This window comes from Mauremys reevesii, unplaced genomic scaffold (genome assembly GCF_016161935.1).
Source record: "Mauremys reevesii isolate NIE-2019 unplaced genomic scaffold, ASM1616193v1 Contig59, whole genome shotgun sequence".
NCBI lineage: Eukaryota > Metazoa > Chordata > Testudines > Geoemydidae > Mauremys > Mauremys reevesii.
Window position 1 is genome coordinate 140072 of NW_024100872.1, and position 15276 is coordinate 155347.

The following is a 15276-nucleotide window of genomic DNA, read 5'->3' on the forward strand; positions in this document are numbered from 1 at the left end:
TGACCACTGGCTCCTCCCCAGCACTACACATAATTCTGTCTAGATGCCTCGAGAGATCCATAACCTTCGCTCCAGGCAGGCAAGTCACCATATGGTTCTCCCCGTCACCATAAACCCAGCTATCTACGTTTCTAATGATCGAATCTCCCATTACTACCACCTGCCTTTTCCTAGCAACTGGAGTTCCCTCCCTCGGAGAGGTAACCTTACTGCGAGAGGCAACCCCAGTACCATCTGGAAGGAAGGTCCCACTATGGGAAGATTTCCCTCTGCTCCCGTTGACTGCTCTGCTTCCCTGGGCCTTTCATCCTCCTCAACAGCGCAGGAGCTGGCTGACCGGAGGTGGGACAATTCTACAGTGTCCCGGAAAGCCTCATCAACATACCTCTCTGCTTCTCTTAGTTCCTCCAGTTCCGCCACCCTGTACATGTTCTCTGAGGGCCAGGAGCTCCTTGCACCAACTGCACACATACGCCACCCACCCACAGGGCAAGTAATCATACGTGCTACACTCAGTGCAATAAACTGGATAGCCCCCACTATGCTGCTGGTTAATGAAAGGGTTATTTAAAGCAAGAAGTTTTGAATGTAGTTTGGTTTATAGGTTTTAAGGGGACTAAAGCGGCATGGATAGAATCGACAAGGGACCCCGGCTCCCTGCCCACTCCCCTTCCAAACTCCCTTGCGAAACTCCCTTTTAGCAGCCCCTGTTCGCAAAGTTCCCTGTTCGCTTGTGCATGGCTTTATAAAGCCCTGGCCTGAGTGAATGGGAGGTAGCAGAATGGGAGGGGGAGAAGGTGGGAAGAGGTGGGTGTGGGGATGGGAGAATGGGTGGAGTGGGGGCAGGGCCTGGGGCAGAGCAGGGGTCGAGCATCCCCTGGCAACTTACAAAGACAGTCCCTCTAATACAATGTGCATTTAACATAGTTTAGGACACAGAGATTACTAGAAATTAAAATACGGTATCACTTCCACTTTTGTGAGTGGAACAAACAAAAATTAGCGGGGACTTACCCTTTCGGAATCCTAGTTTATCTGAGAAAGACAAAAGTGAACTTTTCAACACAGGGACTTATATTCATGTACAAGCTGAGATAATGGCTTATAGAAATAGAAGAAATATCCAGAGTGAGAAATCCTTCAGCCTGAACCCCTCCCAGTCAAGTTCCCCCACCCCTTCCCAATGCTAATTGCCTATCCCTGTCCATAGACCCTGCCCTGAAATAGACCCAGTCACAATTCTCCACAGTGTCAGTGAGGTAGCCATGTCAGTCTGTATCCACAAAAACAACAGGGAGTCTGGTGGCACCTTAAAGACTAACATTTATTTGGGCATAAGCTTCCATGTGTAAAAACCCCACTTCTTCAGATGCGTCTTCCACAGTAATGCAGCAACATTTGAGATCTCACTTTGTACATTTCCTTCTCATGTTGCTGCCAGATTGACATCTGTGGAGTTGGAATAATCATTCTTTGAGCTTCAAAAAATATGCAGCATTGGCAGCAGCCATGTACCATAGATCATCTAATCACAGAATGGAAAAAACACATGGCACAGCTGCATCTCAAATAAGTCTGTTTATTACATGTAAACAACCATGCAATGTCTAGTTCCATACATACTGTTGCCATGAGTGATCTGTGGTTACTTCCAAAGTATAGAACAGTGTGAGAACCTCTAGAGGGCTCACAGAGAATTTAAAGGGATACTACTCTATTACTACACACAATAATATAAGAATATCAAAACAATATGGCATTGCCAACCCAAAAAGTTTAAAAAAATCACAAATAAGACACACACACCCTCCAAGATCATGAGATTACCAAACAAACAAACAAATAAATAAATAATATTTTTTTGGGCCTGGGGACTTACGCATTAGTCCTGGTCCTTTATCTAAGAAAGACAAAAGTGAAGTTGTCAACAGAGGAACTTATTTTAATGTACAAGTTGAGAAAATAGCTTAGTTTGCCAGAGTTAAAAATAATTCAACCTGAACCACGCCCAGTCAAGTTCCCCCATCCCTTTCCAATTCTGACTGTCTGTCTCTACCCATACCCCCCATCCCGAAAGAGACAGAATCACAATCTTCCACAGGAATGCAGCAACCTTTGAGATGCCACTTTGTACCTGTCCTTCTTGCAATGCTGCCAGTTTGACAGCTGTGGAGTTGGACTAATTGTTCTTTGAGCCACAGAAATTGTACAACATGGGCATCAGCCATGTACCTTAGATCTGCCCTGAAGAGACACCTGCTAGGTGTAGGAGGGGAACACAGATTCCAGGACTCATTCAGCTCTTGATCTAAATTCTGAAGTGCCAGATGAGGTTATCCCTCCCTCCTTTCATAATATATATATGTGGAGTCTTTGGGGCAGATGATGGAGCAGTCAGTAGAGAGGTCGAGGTCCAATAGGAATCGGAAGACCACAGCAGTACAGGAAGCCCCTTAGGCTCATGCAGAGAGTGGAATGCCTCACATTTGTAGTGCCCCGATGGTTCTTTGAAAGATCCCAGTGACACAGATGCTGAGTCTCTGCACATCAGAGACAGCAACCCTGTGTCAGCAACTGTTGTTCTCCATCCAGCTCATCACTGTTTTGGGACCAGCTCTGTTCAATATCTTCATCAACGACATAGATATTGGCATAGAAAGTACACTTATTAAGTTTGCAGATGATACCAAACTGGGAGGGATTGCAACTGTTTGGACAATATGGTCATAATTCAAAATGATCTGGACAAATTGGAGAAATGGTCTGAGGTAAACAGGATGAAGTTTAACAAAGATAAATGCAAAGTGCTCCACTTAGGAATTTACAATCAGTTTCACTCATACAGAATGGGAAGAGACTGTCTAGGAAAGAGTACGGCAGAAAGGGATCTAGGGGTTCTGGTGGACCACAAGCTAAATATGAGTCAACAGTGTGACGCTGTTGCAAAAAAAGCAAACGTGATTCTGGGATGCATTAATAGGTGTGTTGTGAGCAAGACACGAGAAATCATTCTTCTGCTCTACCCTGCTCTGGTTAGGCCTCAACTGGAGTATTGTGTCCAGTTCTGGGCACCTTATTTCAAGAAAGATGTGGAGAAATTGGAAAGGGTCCAGAGAAGAGCAACAAGAATGATTAAAGGTCTTGAGAACATGACCTATGAAGGAAGGCTGAAGTAATTGGGTTTGTTTAGTGTGGAAAAGTGAAGACTGAGAGAGGACACAATAGCAGTTTTCAGGTATCTAAAAAGGTGTCATAAGGAGGAGGAAGAAAACTTGTTACCTTAGCCTCTAAGGATAGAACAAGAAGCAATGGGCTTAAACTGCAGCAAGGGAGGTTTAGGTTGGACATTAGGAAAAAGTTCCCAACTGTCAGGGTGGTTAAACACTGGAATAAATTGCCTAGGGAGGTTGTGGAATCTCCATCTCTGGAGATATTTAAGAGTAGGTTAGATAAATGTCTATCAGGGATGGTCTAGACAGTATTTGGTCCTGCCATGAGAGCAGGGGAGTGGACTCAATGACCTCTCAAAGTCTCTTCCAGTCCTAGAATCTATGAATCGCAGTGGTGCTGAATGGTTACGGGGTGAGCCGTGCCTTTGTGTGGCTTGTATCTTAGTGAGGAAAGATACACTACAGCCACCGTGGATGATTTCAAAGATGTCCTGTGACACAGTCAGGTAAAGCCTTTTCTCTAGAGGTGCCTGTGGCACATTGTTAACAGCTCCCTTCCATGGCGTTCAGACAAAACAGTGCTTATAGGTTGTCCTCATCTTAGTTTAAGACTACTTAGAGAAAGAAGCAGAACTGGTTTGCCTATCATGTTTTATCCTGGCTTAAAGATTGCTCTGGGGTTTATGTGGGAGATAGACGGCCAGAAGCCTAGAGGAAGGCAGCAGTGCACATGCAGAAGTTTAGGCACCAAGGATACTTTTATCCCCAAAATTTAGCACTGAGTGAGTGCATACAGGATTTGGTTGAAGCTAAGTGTGGGGTTTGTGGATCTCAATGATGCCAAAATCTGGGGGTTAGATTCATTTGTGTATCTGGCCCCATATAATTGCTTAGAAGCAAATGTCCTATAGGCTTTCAGTGACAGTTAGGTAATAATTGGAGATATACCAGTCTCCTAGAACTGGAAGGGACCTTGAAAGGTCATTGAGTCCAGCCCCCTGCCTTCACTAGTAGGACCAATTTTTGCCCCAGATCCCTAAGTGGCCCCCTTGAGGATTGAACTCACAATCCTGGGTTTAGCAGGCCAATGCTCAAACCACTGAGCTATCCCTCCCCCTCTGAGTTGTGCTCCTAAATGATTTAGGCACTTTTGAAAAGCCCACCTGTGATACTGAGACAGAAGGGGTAAAGCAACCAGCAGGCTAAAGTGGCTCCAGATCAACCTTTAAGAACTTGCAAGGGAAGTATTGAAATCATGGGCAATCTCTTATAGATAACTATCAAAGTCATGTTAGATAAGCCAGAGTGTTTGAAATTTAAACCTGTATTGTAGAGAATTAGAAGTAAATGCTAATTATATTGGCCTGTATGTACCTGTATCTTGTTAGATGTTAACAATGTGATTTTATTAGCTTGTAGATAGCAAACTTCTATTCCTGTCCGTTACTGTATTCTAATCATTCAGATATCAACAGGGAATATTAGCAATTAGATGAAACATGAGATGTAATAATATCATTGTCTTTATTTCTCTTTGAAGTTTGTAGTAAACTACCAATGAACCGTTAGATGGTTAATGGCCTTATGCTAATCAATACAACTAATTATCTGAGTATAGACAGGAAATAGGACTTGACTGTTCAAAGCAACAGTGTACATTACTAGTCCTTGTGTTACCTGCTATCAAGAGGTTATTGCAGCCTGCCAGAGATCTATAAAAGAACTTTGGGACCTGATCTTTTTTCATTTCAAGTCCGCTTGAACCTTATCAGGGGAGGTTTCAGGTCACAAAACTGAGGTCTCCAGGTGTGCTCTTGATTTCCCTGCTATTTCTCATGGAAGAATTTATACAGATTCTGCTCATGCACTGACTATTGGATTATAATTTATGGAATTGATTCTGAAATAACTTTTTTTCAGCTCAGCACCTCATCATCTCTACTATAAAAATGACCTAAGAACTTTATTCTTATCTGTAGGTATAACAATCTTCTAACCATAAACACACCTTCTTTTCTTTTTAATAAATCTCAGACTAGTTAATAAGAATTGTCTGTAAGTGCGTGATTTGGGTAAAGTCTGAAATATTCATTGACTTGGTGGGTAATGTGGCCAGTCCCTTGGGATTGGAATAACTTTATATATGGTGAACAAGATTTTAAGTAATCCTCACCATATTTGACTTGGATGTCTGGGTGGCCCAGGGCTGGATTGCTTGAGGGAAATGTATTTTGTGGCTTCTTGGTAACTACTAAGGTGTTGTAGAAACTGTTTTGTTGCTGGTTGGTGAATCTAATTATTAGAATAAACCACCAGTTTTGGGGATCACCTATCCCATCCTTTGCAGTTTGTCCTGATTGAATGATCTCAGGGAGGTGCCTCTGGGCTCTACGGTCACACCACCCTATATAATCCATGTTTTACACACAATGGAGAAACAAAGCCTCTTAGTTAACCTTGTATCATGGAATCTATTCCATTATTCAAATGGGCAGTGGTTGTGAGGTTTAATAAAACTCTGTTACATATAGCAAATATTTCTGAAGGGAAGTCAGAGAAGCCAGTAATGTATAGTACAGAACTGGATCATAGAGCACTCATCACACCAATTCAACTTCAGAAATCAATGCATAGAACAGTACTTACTTCTTTCCATTGTTGGCTTTTCTGAAAGAGAAAAACAACATATGAATATTGTTTAATTTCAAATGAGTTAGAAACAAGGCACTTATTCCGCATCTAAATTGTTTGCTATATTAAACAATCCGTAGTAACAAAAGTTACAGTACAGTAATATTCTGACACAGCACAAGCACCAGATGAATCAGTTTAAGGATCTCATGTTCTCAGACATTCTTCTTTTCCTATGTAAGTCTGAATTCCACAGGTGGAATTCCAAGAGTTTAGTGGATGTATAGTCCTGGGAATTTTTCAAACCATCAGTATAGCAGCTGCAATTTATTTGAATTCCTCAGGGTTTATTGGCTCTCTGAATGCATCTTCTGCCAGGGCCGCCCAGAGGATTCAGGGGGCCTGGGGCAAAGCAATTTCAGGAGCCTCTTCCATAAAAAAAATTGCAATACCATATAATACTATATTCTCTTCCCAACTCTCCCCCCACCCCCACGGGCAGCCCTGGGAAAAATAAACCTTCTGCATCTCAGCACAAACCTAGTTTTGAGAAAACTTCTTTACAAGGTATCACTGGTTCTCAGAATCAGCTAGTGCTAAAAGGCACTAAAGCTCATTAAAAGGGTTGGACAAATATTTTCCATCAAAACTTTTTCTGGATCGAAAACTAGGGGGGTTTAAAAAGCAGAAAAAAATCACGGACAATATCTGCTTTCCTTCACAATTTCTTTAATTGAAATTAATCTGCCAAAACCTGAATATGGTTTGGGGTTTCAGAAGTGTATGGCCAAATATTTGCTGCTTGCTGTGTTTGATTGTTTAAAACACAATAAAAAAAATTCTGCTTAAAAAAATTCCAAAACTTTTGAACCACCTCAGCTTGTGACTAAACGCCTGAGCCCATCCAGTCAGAGATTTTTCCAGGTTTCTGATACTCTGCTGGCTTCCTTGACTCATATCTGTCTCCATAACTTTGGGTTCATTTAGCTTAGAACATAAGAACAGCCATACTGTGTCAAACCAAAGGTCCATCCAGCCCAGTATCCTGTCTACCAACAATGGCCAATGCCAAGTGCCCCAAAGGGAGTAAACCTAACAGGTAATGACCAAGTGATCTCTCTCCTGCCATCCATCTCCACCCTCTGACAAACAGAGGCTAGGGACACCATTCCTTACCCATCCTGGCTAATAGCCATTAATGGACTTAACCTCCATGAATGTATCTGTTTCCTAGAGACTAGCTCCATGGGGTCCCTCACAAACTGGAGACAGTTACTATGGGTTTGTCTTTAGTATAGCTTATGTACATACTCCACAAATTGAGCATTTGAGCTTGTTCCAGAATCTGGGATGAGCCTATGTTGTGAAAACTGAAATGCTCAAAATAGCACATGCATGTGAATGGACACAGGGTGCCAAAATTAAATTAACCCAGGGGTTCTCAAACTGGGGGTCAGAACCCCTCAGGGGGTCACGAGGTTATTACTGGATGTCGCGAGCTGTCAGCCTCCACCTCAAACCATGCTTTGCCTCCAGCATTTATAATAGTGTTATATATATCAAAAGTGTTTTTAATTTATAAGGGTGGGGGTCGCACTCAGAGGTTTGCTATGTGAAAGGGGTCACCAGTATAAAAGTTTGAGAACCACTGAATTAACCCCTCTGAAGCCTCAGGGAATGCAGGGGAGTGGGGGGGTCTCCCTTGGTAGGGTTGGGAAGGAGGTAGGTGGTATAGGATATTGCTCTTCTCTTGTGATCCCTCCCCCAGTGGCTAATTTTAAATGAAGCTCCCCTCCCCTGACATGAATCTCCCTGTGGCAGTGAAATTAAATATAGACTATAATTTGGCATGGGAGAAGTGAAAGGGATGGGAGCCCTAATGGAAAAGCTAACAGCTTGGCTCTTCTGCAAGCCTCAAACTGCTGAATGAGCTTTAGGGTAGGGAAGGCTGTGCCTCCCAAACAGCCTGTCCCTGCCCCTTATCTGACCCCCTCCCACTTCCTGCCCCACAACTGCCTGTGCCCCTCTCAGAATCCCTGACCCATCCTGCTCCTTGTCCCCTCACCATCCCCCTGACCATCCCCCACCCCCCAACCGCCACCCCGGGACCCTACCCCTGCTCCCTGTCCCCTGACTGCCCTGACCCCTATTAACCACCACCCCGGCTGAGTCCTGACAGATCCCCAGAATGCCCACAATCCAACCCCCCCATTCCCTGTCCCCTGACGGCCCCCCAACCTCTGCCCCCTCCCTGTGGCCTGACTGTCGCTGGGACTCCCTGCCCCTTATCCAACCCCTCCCTCCCCGGCCCTGGCCCCTTACCCCCGGCTCTCCCCTCACCTGGAGCCTCAGCCCATTCAGGAGCATCCCTGGACAGCTGCAGTGTGATTCCGGCGGGCCCCTGAGCTTCGCGCCGCTCAGAGCCACGTGATAAGGGGGCGGGGCTGTGAGTTCCAGGAGCTCAGCTCCCTCCACTCAGCATAGACTAACAGACGTTTTGCAGCATGAGCTTTCGTGGGTGAATACCCACTTCTTCGGATGCAAGTGGTGAAGAAGTGGATCCGAAGAAGTGGGTATTCACCCACGAAAGCTCATGCTGCAAAACGTCTGTTAGTCTATAACGTGCCACAGGATTCTTTGTTGCTTTTACAGATCCAGACTAACACGGCTACCCCTCTGATACTCCACTCAGCATGGAGCTCACAGCTCCGCTCCCTTACCACGCGGCTCTGAGGGGGGTGGAACTCAGGGGCCCCGCCAGAGCCACATGGCTGCAGCCTGCCCAGGAACTGCTGAGGCGCCGTGAGGATGGCGGGGACGAGCCTCAGCCATTCTCGCTGAGGCCCCTGCGGAGCCCAAGGCCTGGGACAAATTGCCCCACTTGCTCCCCCCACAACCCGGGCGGCCCTGTCTTCTGCTCTGCATTAGTTTGTCTTTCAGTATAAAAAAAAGATAGATATATTCAGACTGGAAATAAGGTGTACATTTTTAATGGTGAGAGTAATTACCGCTTGGTAATAGTGACATTAATATACTTAAATTTAACATCCCTGTGATGGGGAAAACACCACAGTGGCCCAGCACTGTAGCTTTTAATTTCAGAAAGGGGTACTACACAAAATGAGGAAGTTAATTAAACATAAATTAAAAGGTACAGCATCAAAAGTGAAATACCTGCAAGCTGCATGAAAACTTTTTAAAGGCATCATAATAGAGGCTCAATTTAAATGTTGTGATAGACCCAGGCCAGTTGGGTACAGCAGAATAGCAGAGGGCAGATATACTGGCCACTGGATTAACAATTTTCTGTTCCCTGACTGACCAGAGCAGGGGTTGCTCCAGGCTAATGAGAACACCTGACTCTAATTAACCTGCAAAGAGTCAGGTGAGGCCATTAAATTAATGTGACCACCTGATTCTAATTAAGGCCCTGCTGATACTATAAAAAGGGCTCACTCCAGTTAGGCAGAGGAGAGCCAGGGAGCCAGAGAAAAGGAAGTGCGGCTGAAGGGCTGGTTAATGAAGACACCCTCAAATCATCGGTAAGGGAGCCCTAAGGTAAGGGTGAAGAAGAAAGAAGCGGGAGAGCTGTGGGGAAGTGGCCCAGGCAAATGTAGCAACTCTGGCAGTGAAAGGTTGGCTGCCAACAGCTGCTACCATTAGGGTCCCTGAGCCAGAACCCGGAGTAGAGAGTGGGCCCAGGTTCCCTCCAACCTACCACTACAGGAACATCTCCTGGGAGGGGAAGTCAGGCCCCTGTCAGGACAGGAGGCTAAGCTGTTCTGAAATAAGCTTCCAGAGACAGAGACTGTGGGAGTTCTCTCACCAACCTCATTGCAGGCCCATGATGAAAAGGGCTCAGTAGACTGTAACCCTGGCCCTAGAGAGAGAAGGGCTATGTGGAGGGTCACACTGAGGCTAGCATAAACCTCCTAGAAGCGCAGGACCCCTGGGACCAAGGTCAGAGCTCTGCCACAATGTATACACCAAATTTAAAAAAAAAAGAGGAAGAGAACCAAAAAAGTGCTACCGTGGCTAAACAACAAAGTAAAAGAAGCAGTAAGAGGCAAAATGGCATCCTTTAAAAAGTTCAAGTTCAAATCTAGTGAGGAAAATAGAAAGGATCATAAACTCTGGCAAATGAAGTATAAAGATATAATTAGGAAGACTAAAAAAGAATTTGAAGAACAGCTAGCCAAAGACTCAAAGTAATAGCAAAAAAAAAAAAAAAGTAAAGTACATTAGAAGCTGGAAGCCTGCTAAACAACCAGCGGGGCCACTGGACGATGAAGATGCTAAAAGAGCACTCAAGGATAATAAGGCTATTGTGGCAAAACTAAATGAACTATTTGCATCGGTCTTCACACCTGAAGATGTGAGGGAGATTCCCAAATCTGAGCCATTCTTTTTCATAGAATCATAGAATATCAGGGTTGGAAGGGACCTCAGGAGGTCATCTACTCCAAACCCCTGCTCAGAGCAGGACCAATCCCCAACTAAATCATCCCAGCCAGGGCTTTGTCAAGCCTGACCTTAAAAACCTCTAAGGAAGGAAATTCCACCACCTTCCTGGATAACCCATGCCAGTGCTTCACCACCTTCCTATTAAAAAAAGTTTTTCCTAACAGCCAATCTAAACCTCCCCCACTGTAACTTGAGACCATTACTCCTTGTTCTGTGATCAGGTACCACTGAGAACAGTCTAGATCCATCCTCTTTGGAACCCCCTTTCAGGTAGTTGAAAGCAGCTATCAAATCCCCCCTCATTCTTCTCTTCTGCAGACTAAACAATCCCAGTTCCCTCAGCCTCTCCTCATAAGTCATGTGCTCCAGCCCCCTAATCATTTTTGTTGCCCTCCGCTGGATTCTTTCCAATTTTTCCACATCCTTCTTGTAGTGTGGGGCCCAAAATTGGACACAGTACTCCAGATGAGGCCTCACCAATGTCGAATAGAGGGAAATGTGTGGCCAGGGAGGTTGAAGTGTTCTCCTACAAGTTTTTGTATATTGCCATTCCTAATATCTGATTTGTGTCCATTTATCCTTTTCCGTAGAGACTGTCCAGTTTGGCCAATGTACATAGCAGAGGGGCATTGCTGGCATATGATTGCGTATATTACATTGGTGGACGTGCAGATGAATGAACCGGTGATGGTGTCGCAGATCTGGTTAGGTCCTGTGATGGTGTCGCTGGTGTAGATGGCCACACAATAGCAGATCTTAAGGTGGCCATCCTGCAGCAAAAAAACTTCAGGACCAGACTTCAGAGAGAAACTGCTGAGCTTCAGTTCATCTGCAAATTTGACACCATCAGCTCAGGATTAAACAAAGACTGTGAATGGCTTGCCAACTACAAAACCAGTTTCTCCTCCCTTGGTTTTCACACCTCAACTGCTAGAAGAGGGCCTCATCCTCCCTGATTGAACTAACCTCTTTATCTCCAGCCTGCTTCTTGCTTGCATATATATACCTGCCCCTGGAAATTTCCACTACTTGCATCCGACGAAGTGGGTATTCACCCACGGAAGCTCATGATCCAAAACTTCTGTTAGTCTATAAGGTGCCATAGGACTCTTTGCTGCTTTGTTTGTATTAGTGTATAAAGCAGTGGTCACAGAAAGGATGTCTTTGTCTGGCCTAGGGGATAGCGGAAAGTCCTGCCACTTACTGAGCAGGTCCATTGTAATGGGCATATATGTCTTAATATCCCTCTCTCTATTCCACCATGTACAAACTGTATGCCAACTGCCTCATGACTAAGATCACAGAGTGGTTGGTGAACGGAGGAGCCATCAGCTCCATCCAGAAAGGCATCACGTGATGAGAAGGCTGCTATGAACACAACTTTGCCCTTCAGACTTGCCATCCACATAGCATGGCTCAACCTGTCTAATGCTTTCAGATTCATTGCCCCACTAGCACATTTTTGCCATGCTGCGAGAGTTCAGGATACCTGAAAACTTTCTCCAACTGATTCTGGAACTGTGTGAAGGCTGCACCACCACCATCTGCTTCATAGAAGGAGAGACACTCAAAATTCCTATCCATAGCATCATGAAGCATGGCTGCCTCTGAGCCTCATTGTTTTCAACTTGGCCACGGAGCAGCTCATTCGAATGATCTCCAGTGGTGTAGGTTATTTTGATCTATACGAGAACAGACTGAATATCCTGGCCTACACAGACGATCTGGTCCTGATTGCAGACAACCCTGAGAGTCTCCAACAAATGTTTGACATAAACCAATAGTAAAAGTTTCTATAGTCATATAAATATGAAGAAAACAAAGAAAGAAGAAGTGGGACTGCTAAACACTGAGGATGAAGTGGAAGTTAAGGATAATCTAGGCATGGCCCAATAACTAAACAAATATTTTGCCTCAGTCTTTAATGAGGCTAATTAGGAGGTTAGGGATAATGGTAGGATGACAAATGGGAATGAGGATATGGAGGTAGATATTACCACATCCGAGGTAGAATCCAAACTCGAACAACTTAATGGGACTAAATTGCAGGAGCCCAGATAATCTTCATCCAAGAATATTAAAAGAACTGGCACACGAAATTGCAAGCCCATTAGCAAGACTTTTTAATGAATCCGTAAACTCAGGGGTTGTACCGTATGACTGGAGAATTGCTAACATAGTTCCTGTTTTTAAGAAAGGAAAAAAAAAGTGGTCAGGGTAACTAGAGGCCTGTTAGTTTGACATCTATAGTATGCAAGGTCTTGGGGAAAAAATTGAAGGAGAAAGTAGTTAAAGACATTGAGGTCACTGGTAATTGGGACAAAATACAACATGGTTTTACAAAAGGTAGATTGTGCTAAACCAACCTGATCTTCTTTGAGAAGGTAACAGATTTTTTAGACAAAGGAAACACAGTGGATCTAATTTACCTCAATTTCAGTAAGGCATTTGTTATGGTTCCACATGGAGAATTATTAGCTAAATTGGAAAAGATTTGGCTCAACATGAAAATTGAAAGGTGGATAAGGAACTGGTTAAAGGGGAGACTACAATGGGTCACACTGAAAGGTGAACTGTCAGTCTGGAAGGAGGTTACTAGTGGAATTCCTCAGGGATCGGTTTTGGGACCAATCTTATTTAATCTTTTTTATTACTGATCTTGGCACAAAAAGTGGGAATGTGATGATAAAGTTTGCGGAAAATGGGAGGCATTGCCAATACAGAGAAGGATTGGGATATCATACAGGAAGATCTGGATAACCTTGTAAACTGGAGTAATAGTAATAGGATGAAATTTAATAGTGAAAAATGCAAGGTAATACATTTAGGGATTAATAACAAGAATGCCAATTTTCATGTTGAGCCAAATGTGCATCAGTTGGAAGTAACAGAGGAGGAGAAGGACCTCAGAGTATTGGTTGATCACAGGATGACTGAGCCGCCAATGTGATATTGCTGTGAGAAAAGCTAATGTAGTCATGGGATGCATCAGGTGAGGGATTTCCAGTAGAGATAAGGAAGTGTTAGTACCGTTATACAAGGCACTGGTGAGACCTCATCTGGAATATTGTGTGTAGTTCTGGTCTCCCATGTTTAAGAAGGATGAATTCAAACTGGAACAGATGCAGAGAAGAGCTACTAGGGTGATCCAAGGAATAGAAAACCAGTCTTATGAAAGGAGACTCAAAGAGCTTGGCTTGTTTAGTCTAACCAAAAGAAGGCTGAGGGAAGATATGATTGCTCTCTATAAATATATCAAAGGGATAAATACTAGGGAGGGAGAGGAATTATTTAAGCTCAGTACCAATGTGGACACAAGAATAAATGGATATAAGCTGGCGACCAGGAAATTTAGATTTGAAATTACACAAAGGTTTCTAACTATCAGAGAAGTGAAGTTCTGGAACAGCCTTCCAAGGAGAGCAGTGGGGGCAAAAGACATATCTGGCTTCAAGACAAAGCTTGATAAGTTTATAGAGGGGATGGTATGATGGCATAGCCTAATTTTAGCAATTAATTGATCTTTGACTATGGGTACGTCCAGACTACTCTCTGGATCGGCGGGTAGCGACCGATTTATCAGGGATTGATACATCGCGTCTCATCTAGATGTGATATATCAATCCCCAAATGTGCTCCCCGTCGACTCCGGAACGCCACCATAGTGAGGGGCAGTAGCGAAGTCGACGGGGGAGCTGCAGCCTTCGATCTCATGCCGTGAGGATGGGAGGTAAGTCGAAATAAGATATGTCGACTTCAGCTACGGTATTCCCATAGCTGAAGTTGCATATCTTACAGTGACACCCCCCACAGTGTAGACCAGGCCTATTAGCAATAAATATGCCCAATGGACTGTGATGGGATGTTAGATGGGGTGAGATCTGAGTTACTACAGAGAATTCTTTCCTGGGTGTCTGGCTGGTGAGTCTTGCCCACATATTCAAGGTTTAGCTGACTGCCATATTTGGGGTCGGGAAGGAATTTTCCTCCAGGTCAGATTGGCAGAGGCCCTGAGAGTTTTCCACCTTCCTCTGTGGCGTGGGGCATGGGTCACTTTCTGGAGGATTCTCTGCATCTTGAAGTCTTTAAACCACAATTTGATGACTTCAGTAACTCAGACATAGGTTAAGGGGTTGTTACAGGAGTGGGTGGGTGAGATTTTGTGGCCTGCTTTGTTCAGGAGGTCAGACTGGATGATCATAATGGTCCCTTCTGACCTTAAAGTCTATGATTCTATGTTTCTATGACATAACCAGCCAGGCAGCCAAGTGACTGGGACTCCGCTTCAATGACAAGTAGTGTGCATCCTTGCATATCAATGACAGTAGAAGGGATTCAGTCCAGGAGACACTATTTCAGATCCAGGGTGAATCCATGATCTTCCTTGAGAACAGGCAGGCATACCAACATCTTGACACACCCTCGGGTTTCCGCGTTCAGCAGACACCTTAGGATACCATCGCGGAAATCCTATGAGATGTGGCCAGGATAGACTCCCCCCTACTGGAACCATGGCAGAAGATCAACACCTTGAACACCTCCCTGATCCCCCATATCTCATTCATCCTGAGGGGCTCTGCCATGGGGGGAAGGATAGCTCAGTGGTTTGAGCATTGGCCTGTTGAGCCCAGGGTTGTGAGTTCAATCCTTGAGGGGGCCACTTAGGGATCTGGGGCAAAAATTGGTCCTGCTAGTGAAGGCAGGGGGCTGGACTCAATGACCTTTCAAGGTCCCTTCCAGTTCTAGGAGATTGGTATATCTCCAATTATTATTACCTCTTAACAAGGCAGACAACACCATCTGGCAGCTGGTGAAGAAGTGGATGTTTCTTCCCCAGAGGGCCAGCAATGAACTGGTGTACATCTCACACAGGCAGGGCGGTGCCAACGTCCCCCAAGTAGGTGATCTGTCTGACATTGCCATGATCACTCACGCCTTACACCTTCTGAAGTGCCCAGATGCCACGGTGAGGAACATCATGGAGAGTGCTCTGCAGGATGCCATCAAGAGG

The 15276-nt window shown here is 44.6% G+C and overlaps 1 protein-coding gene across 1 annotated transcript in view; it reads right to left on the reverse strand.

Moving 5' to 3' along the window:
* The window catches only part of LOC120394430 (ABC transporter F family member 4-like), a 120974-nt gene that overhangs the window by 91748 nt on the left and 13950 nt on the right, over nucleotides 1–15276 (reverse strand). The window contains exons 3-5 of the mRNA XM_039518659.1: nucleotides 5817–5837; nucleotides 1880–1900; nucleotides 1015–1035 (exon numbers count right to left, since the gene is read on the reverse strand). Of these exons, the coding sequence (XP_039374593.1) occupies nucleotides 1015–1035; nucleotides 1880–1900; nucleotides 5817–5826 (52 nt within the window). The 5' untranslated portion in view covers nucleotides 5827–5837. The remainder of the gene's footprint in view (nucleotides 1–1014; nucleotides 1036–1879; nucleotides 1901–5816; nucleotides 5838–15276) is intronic.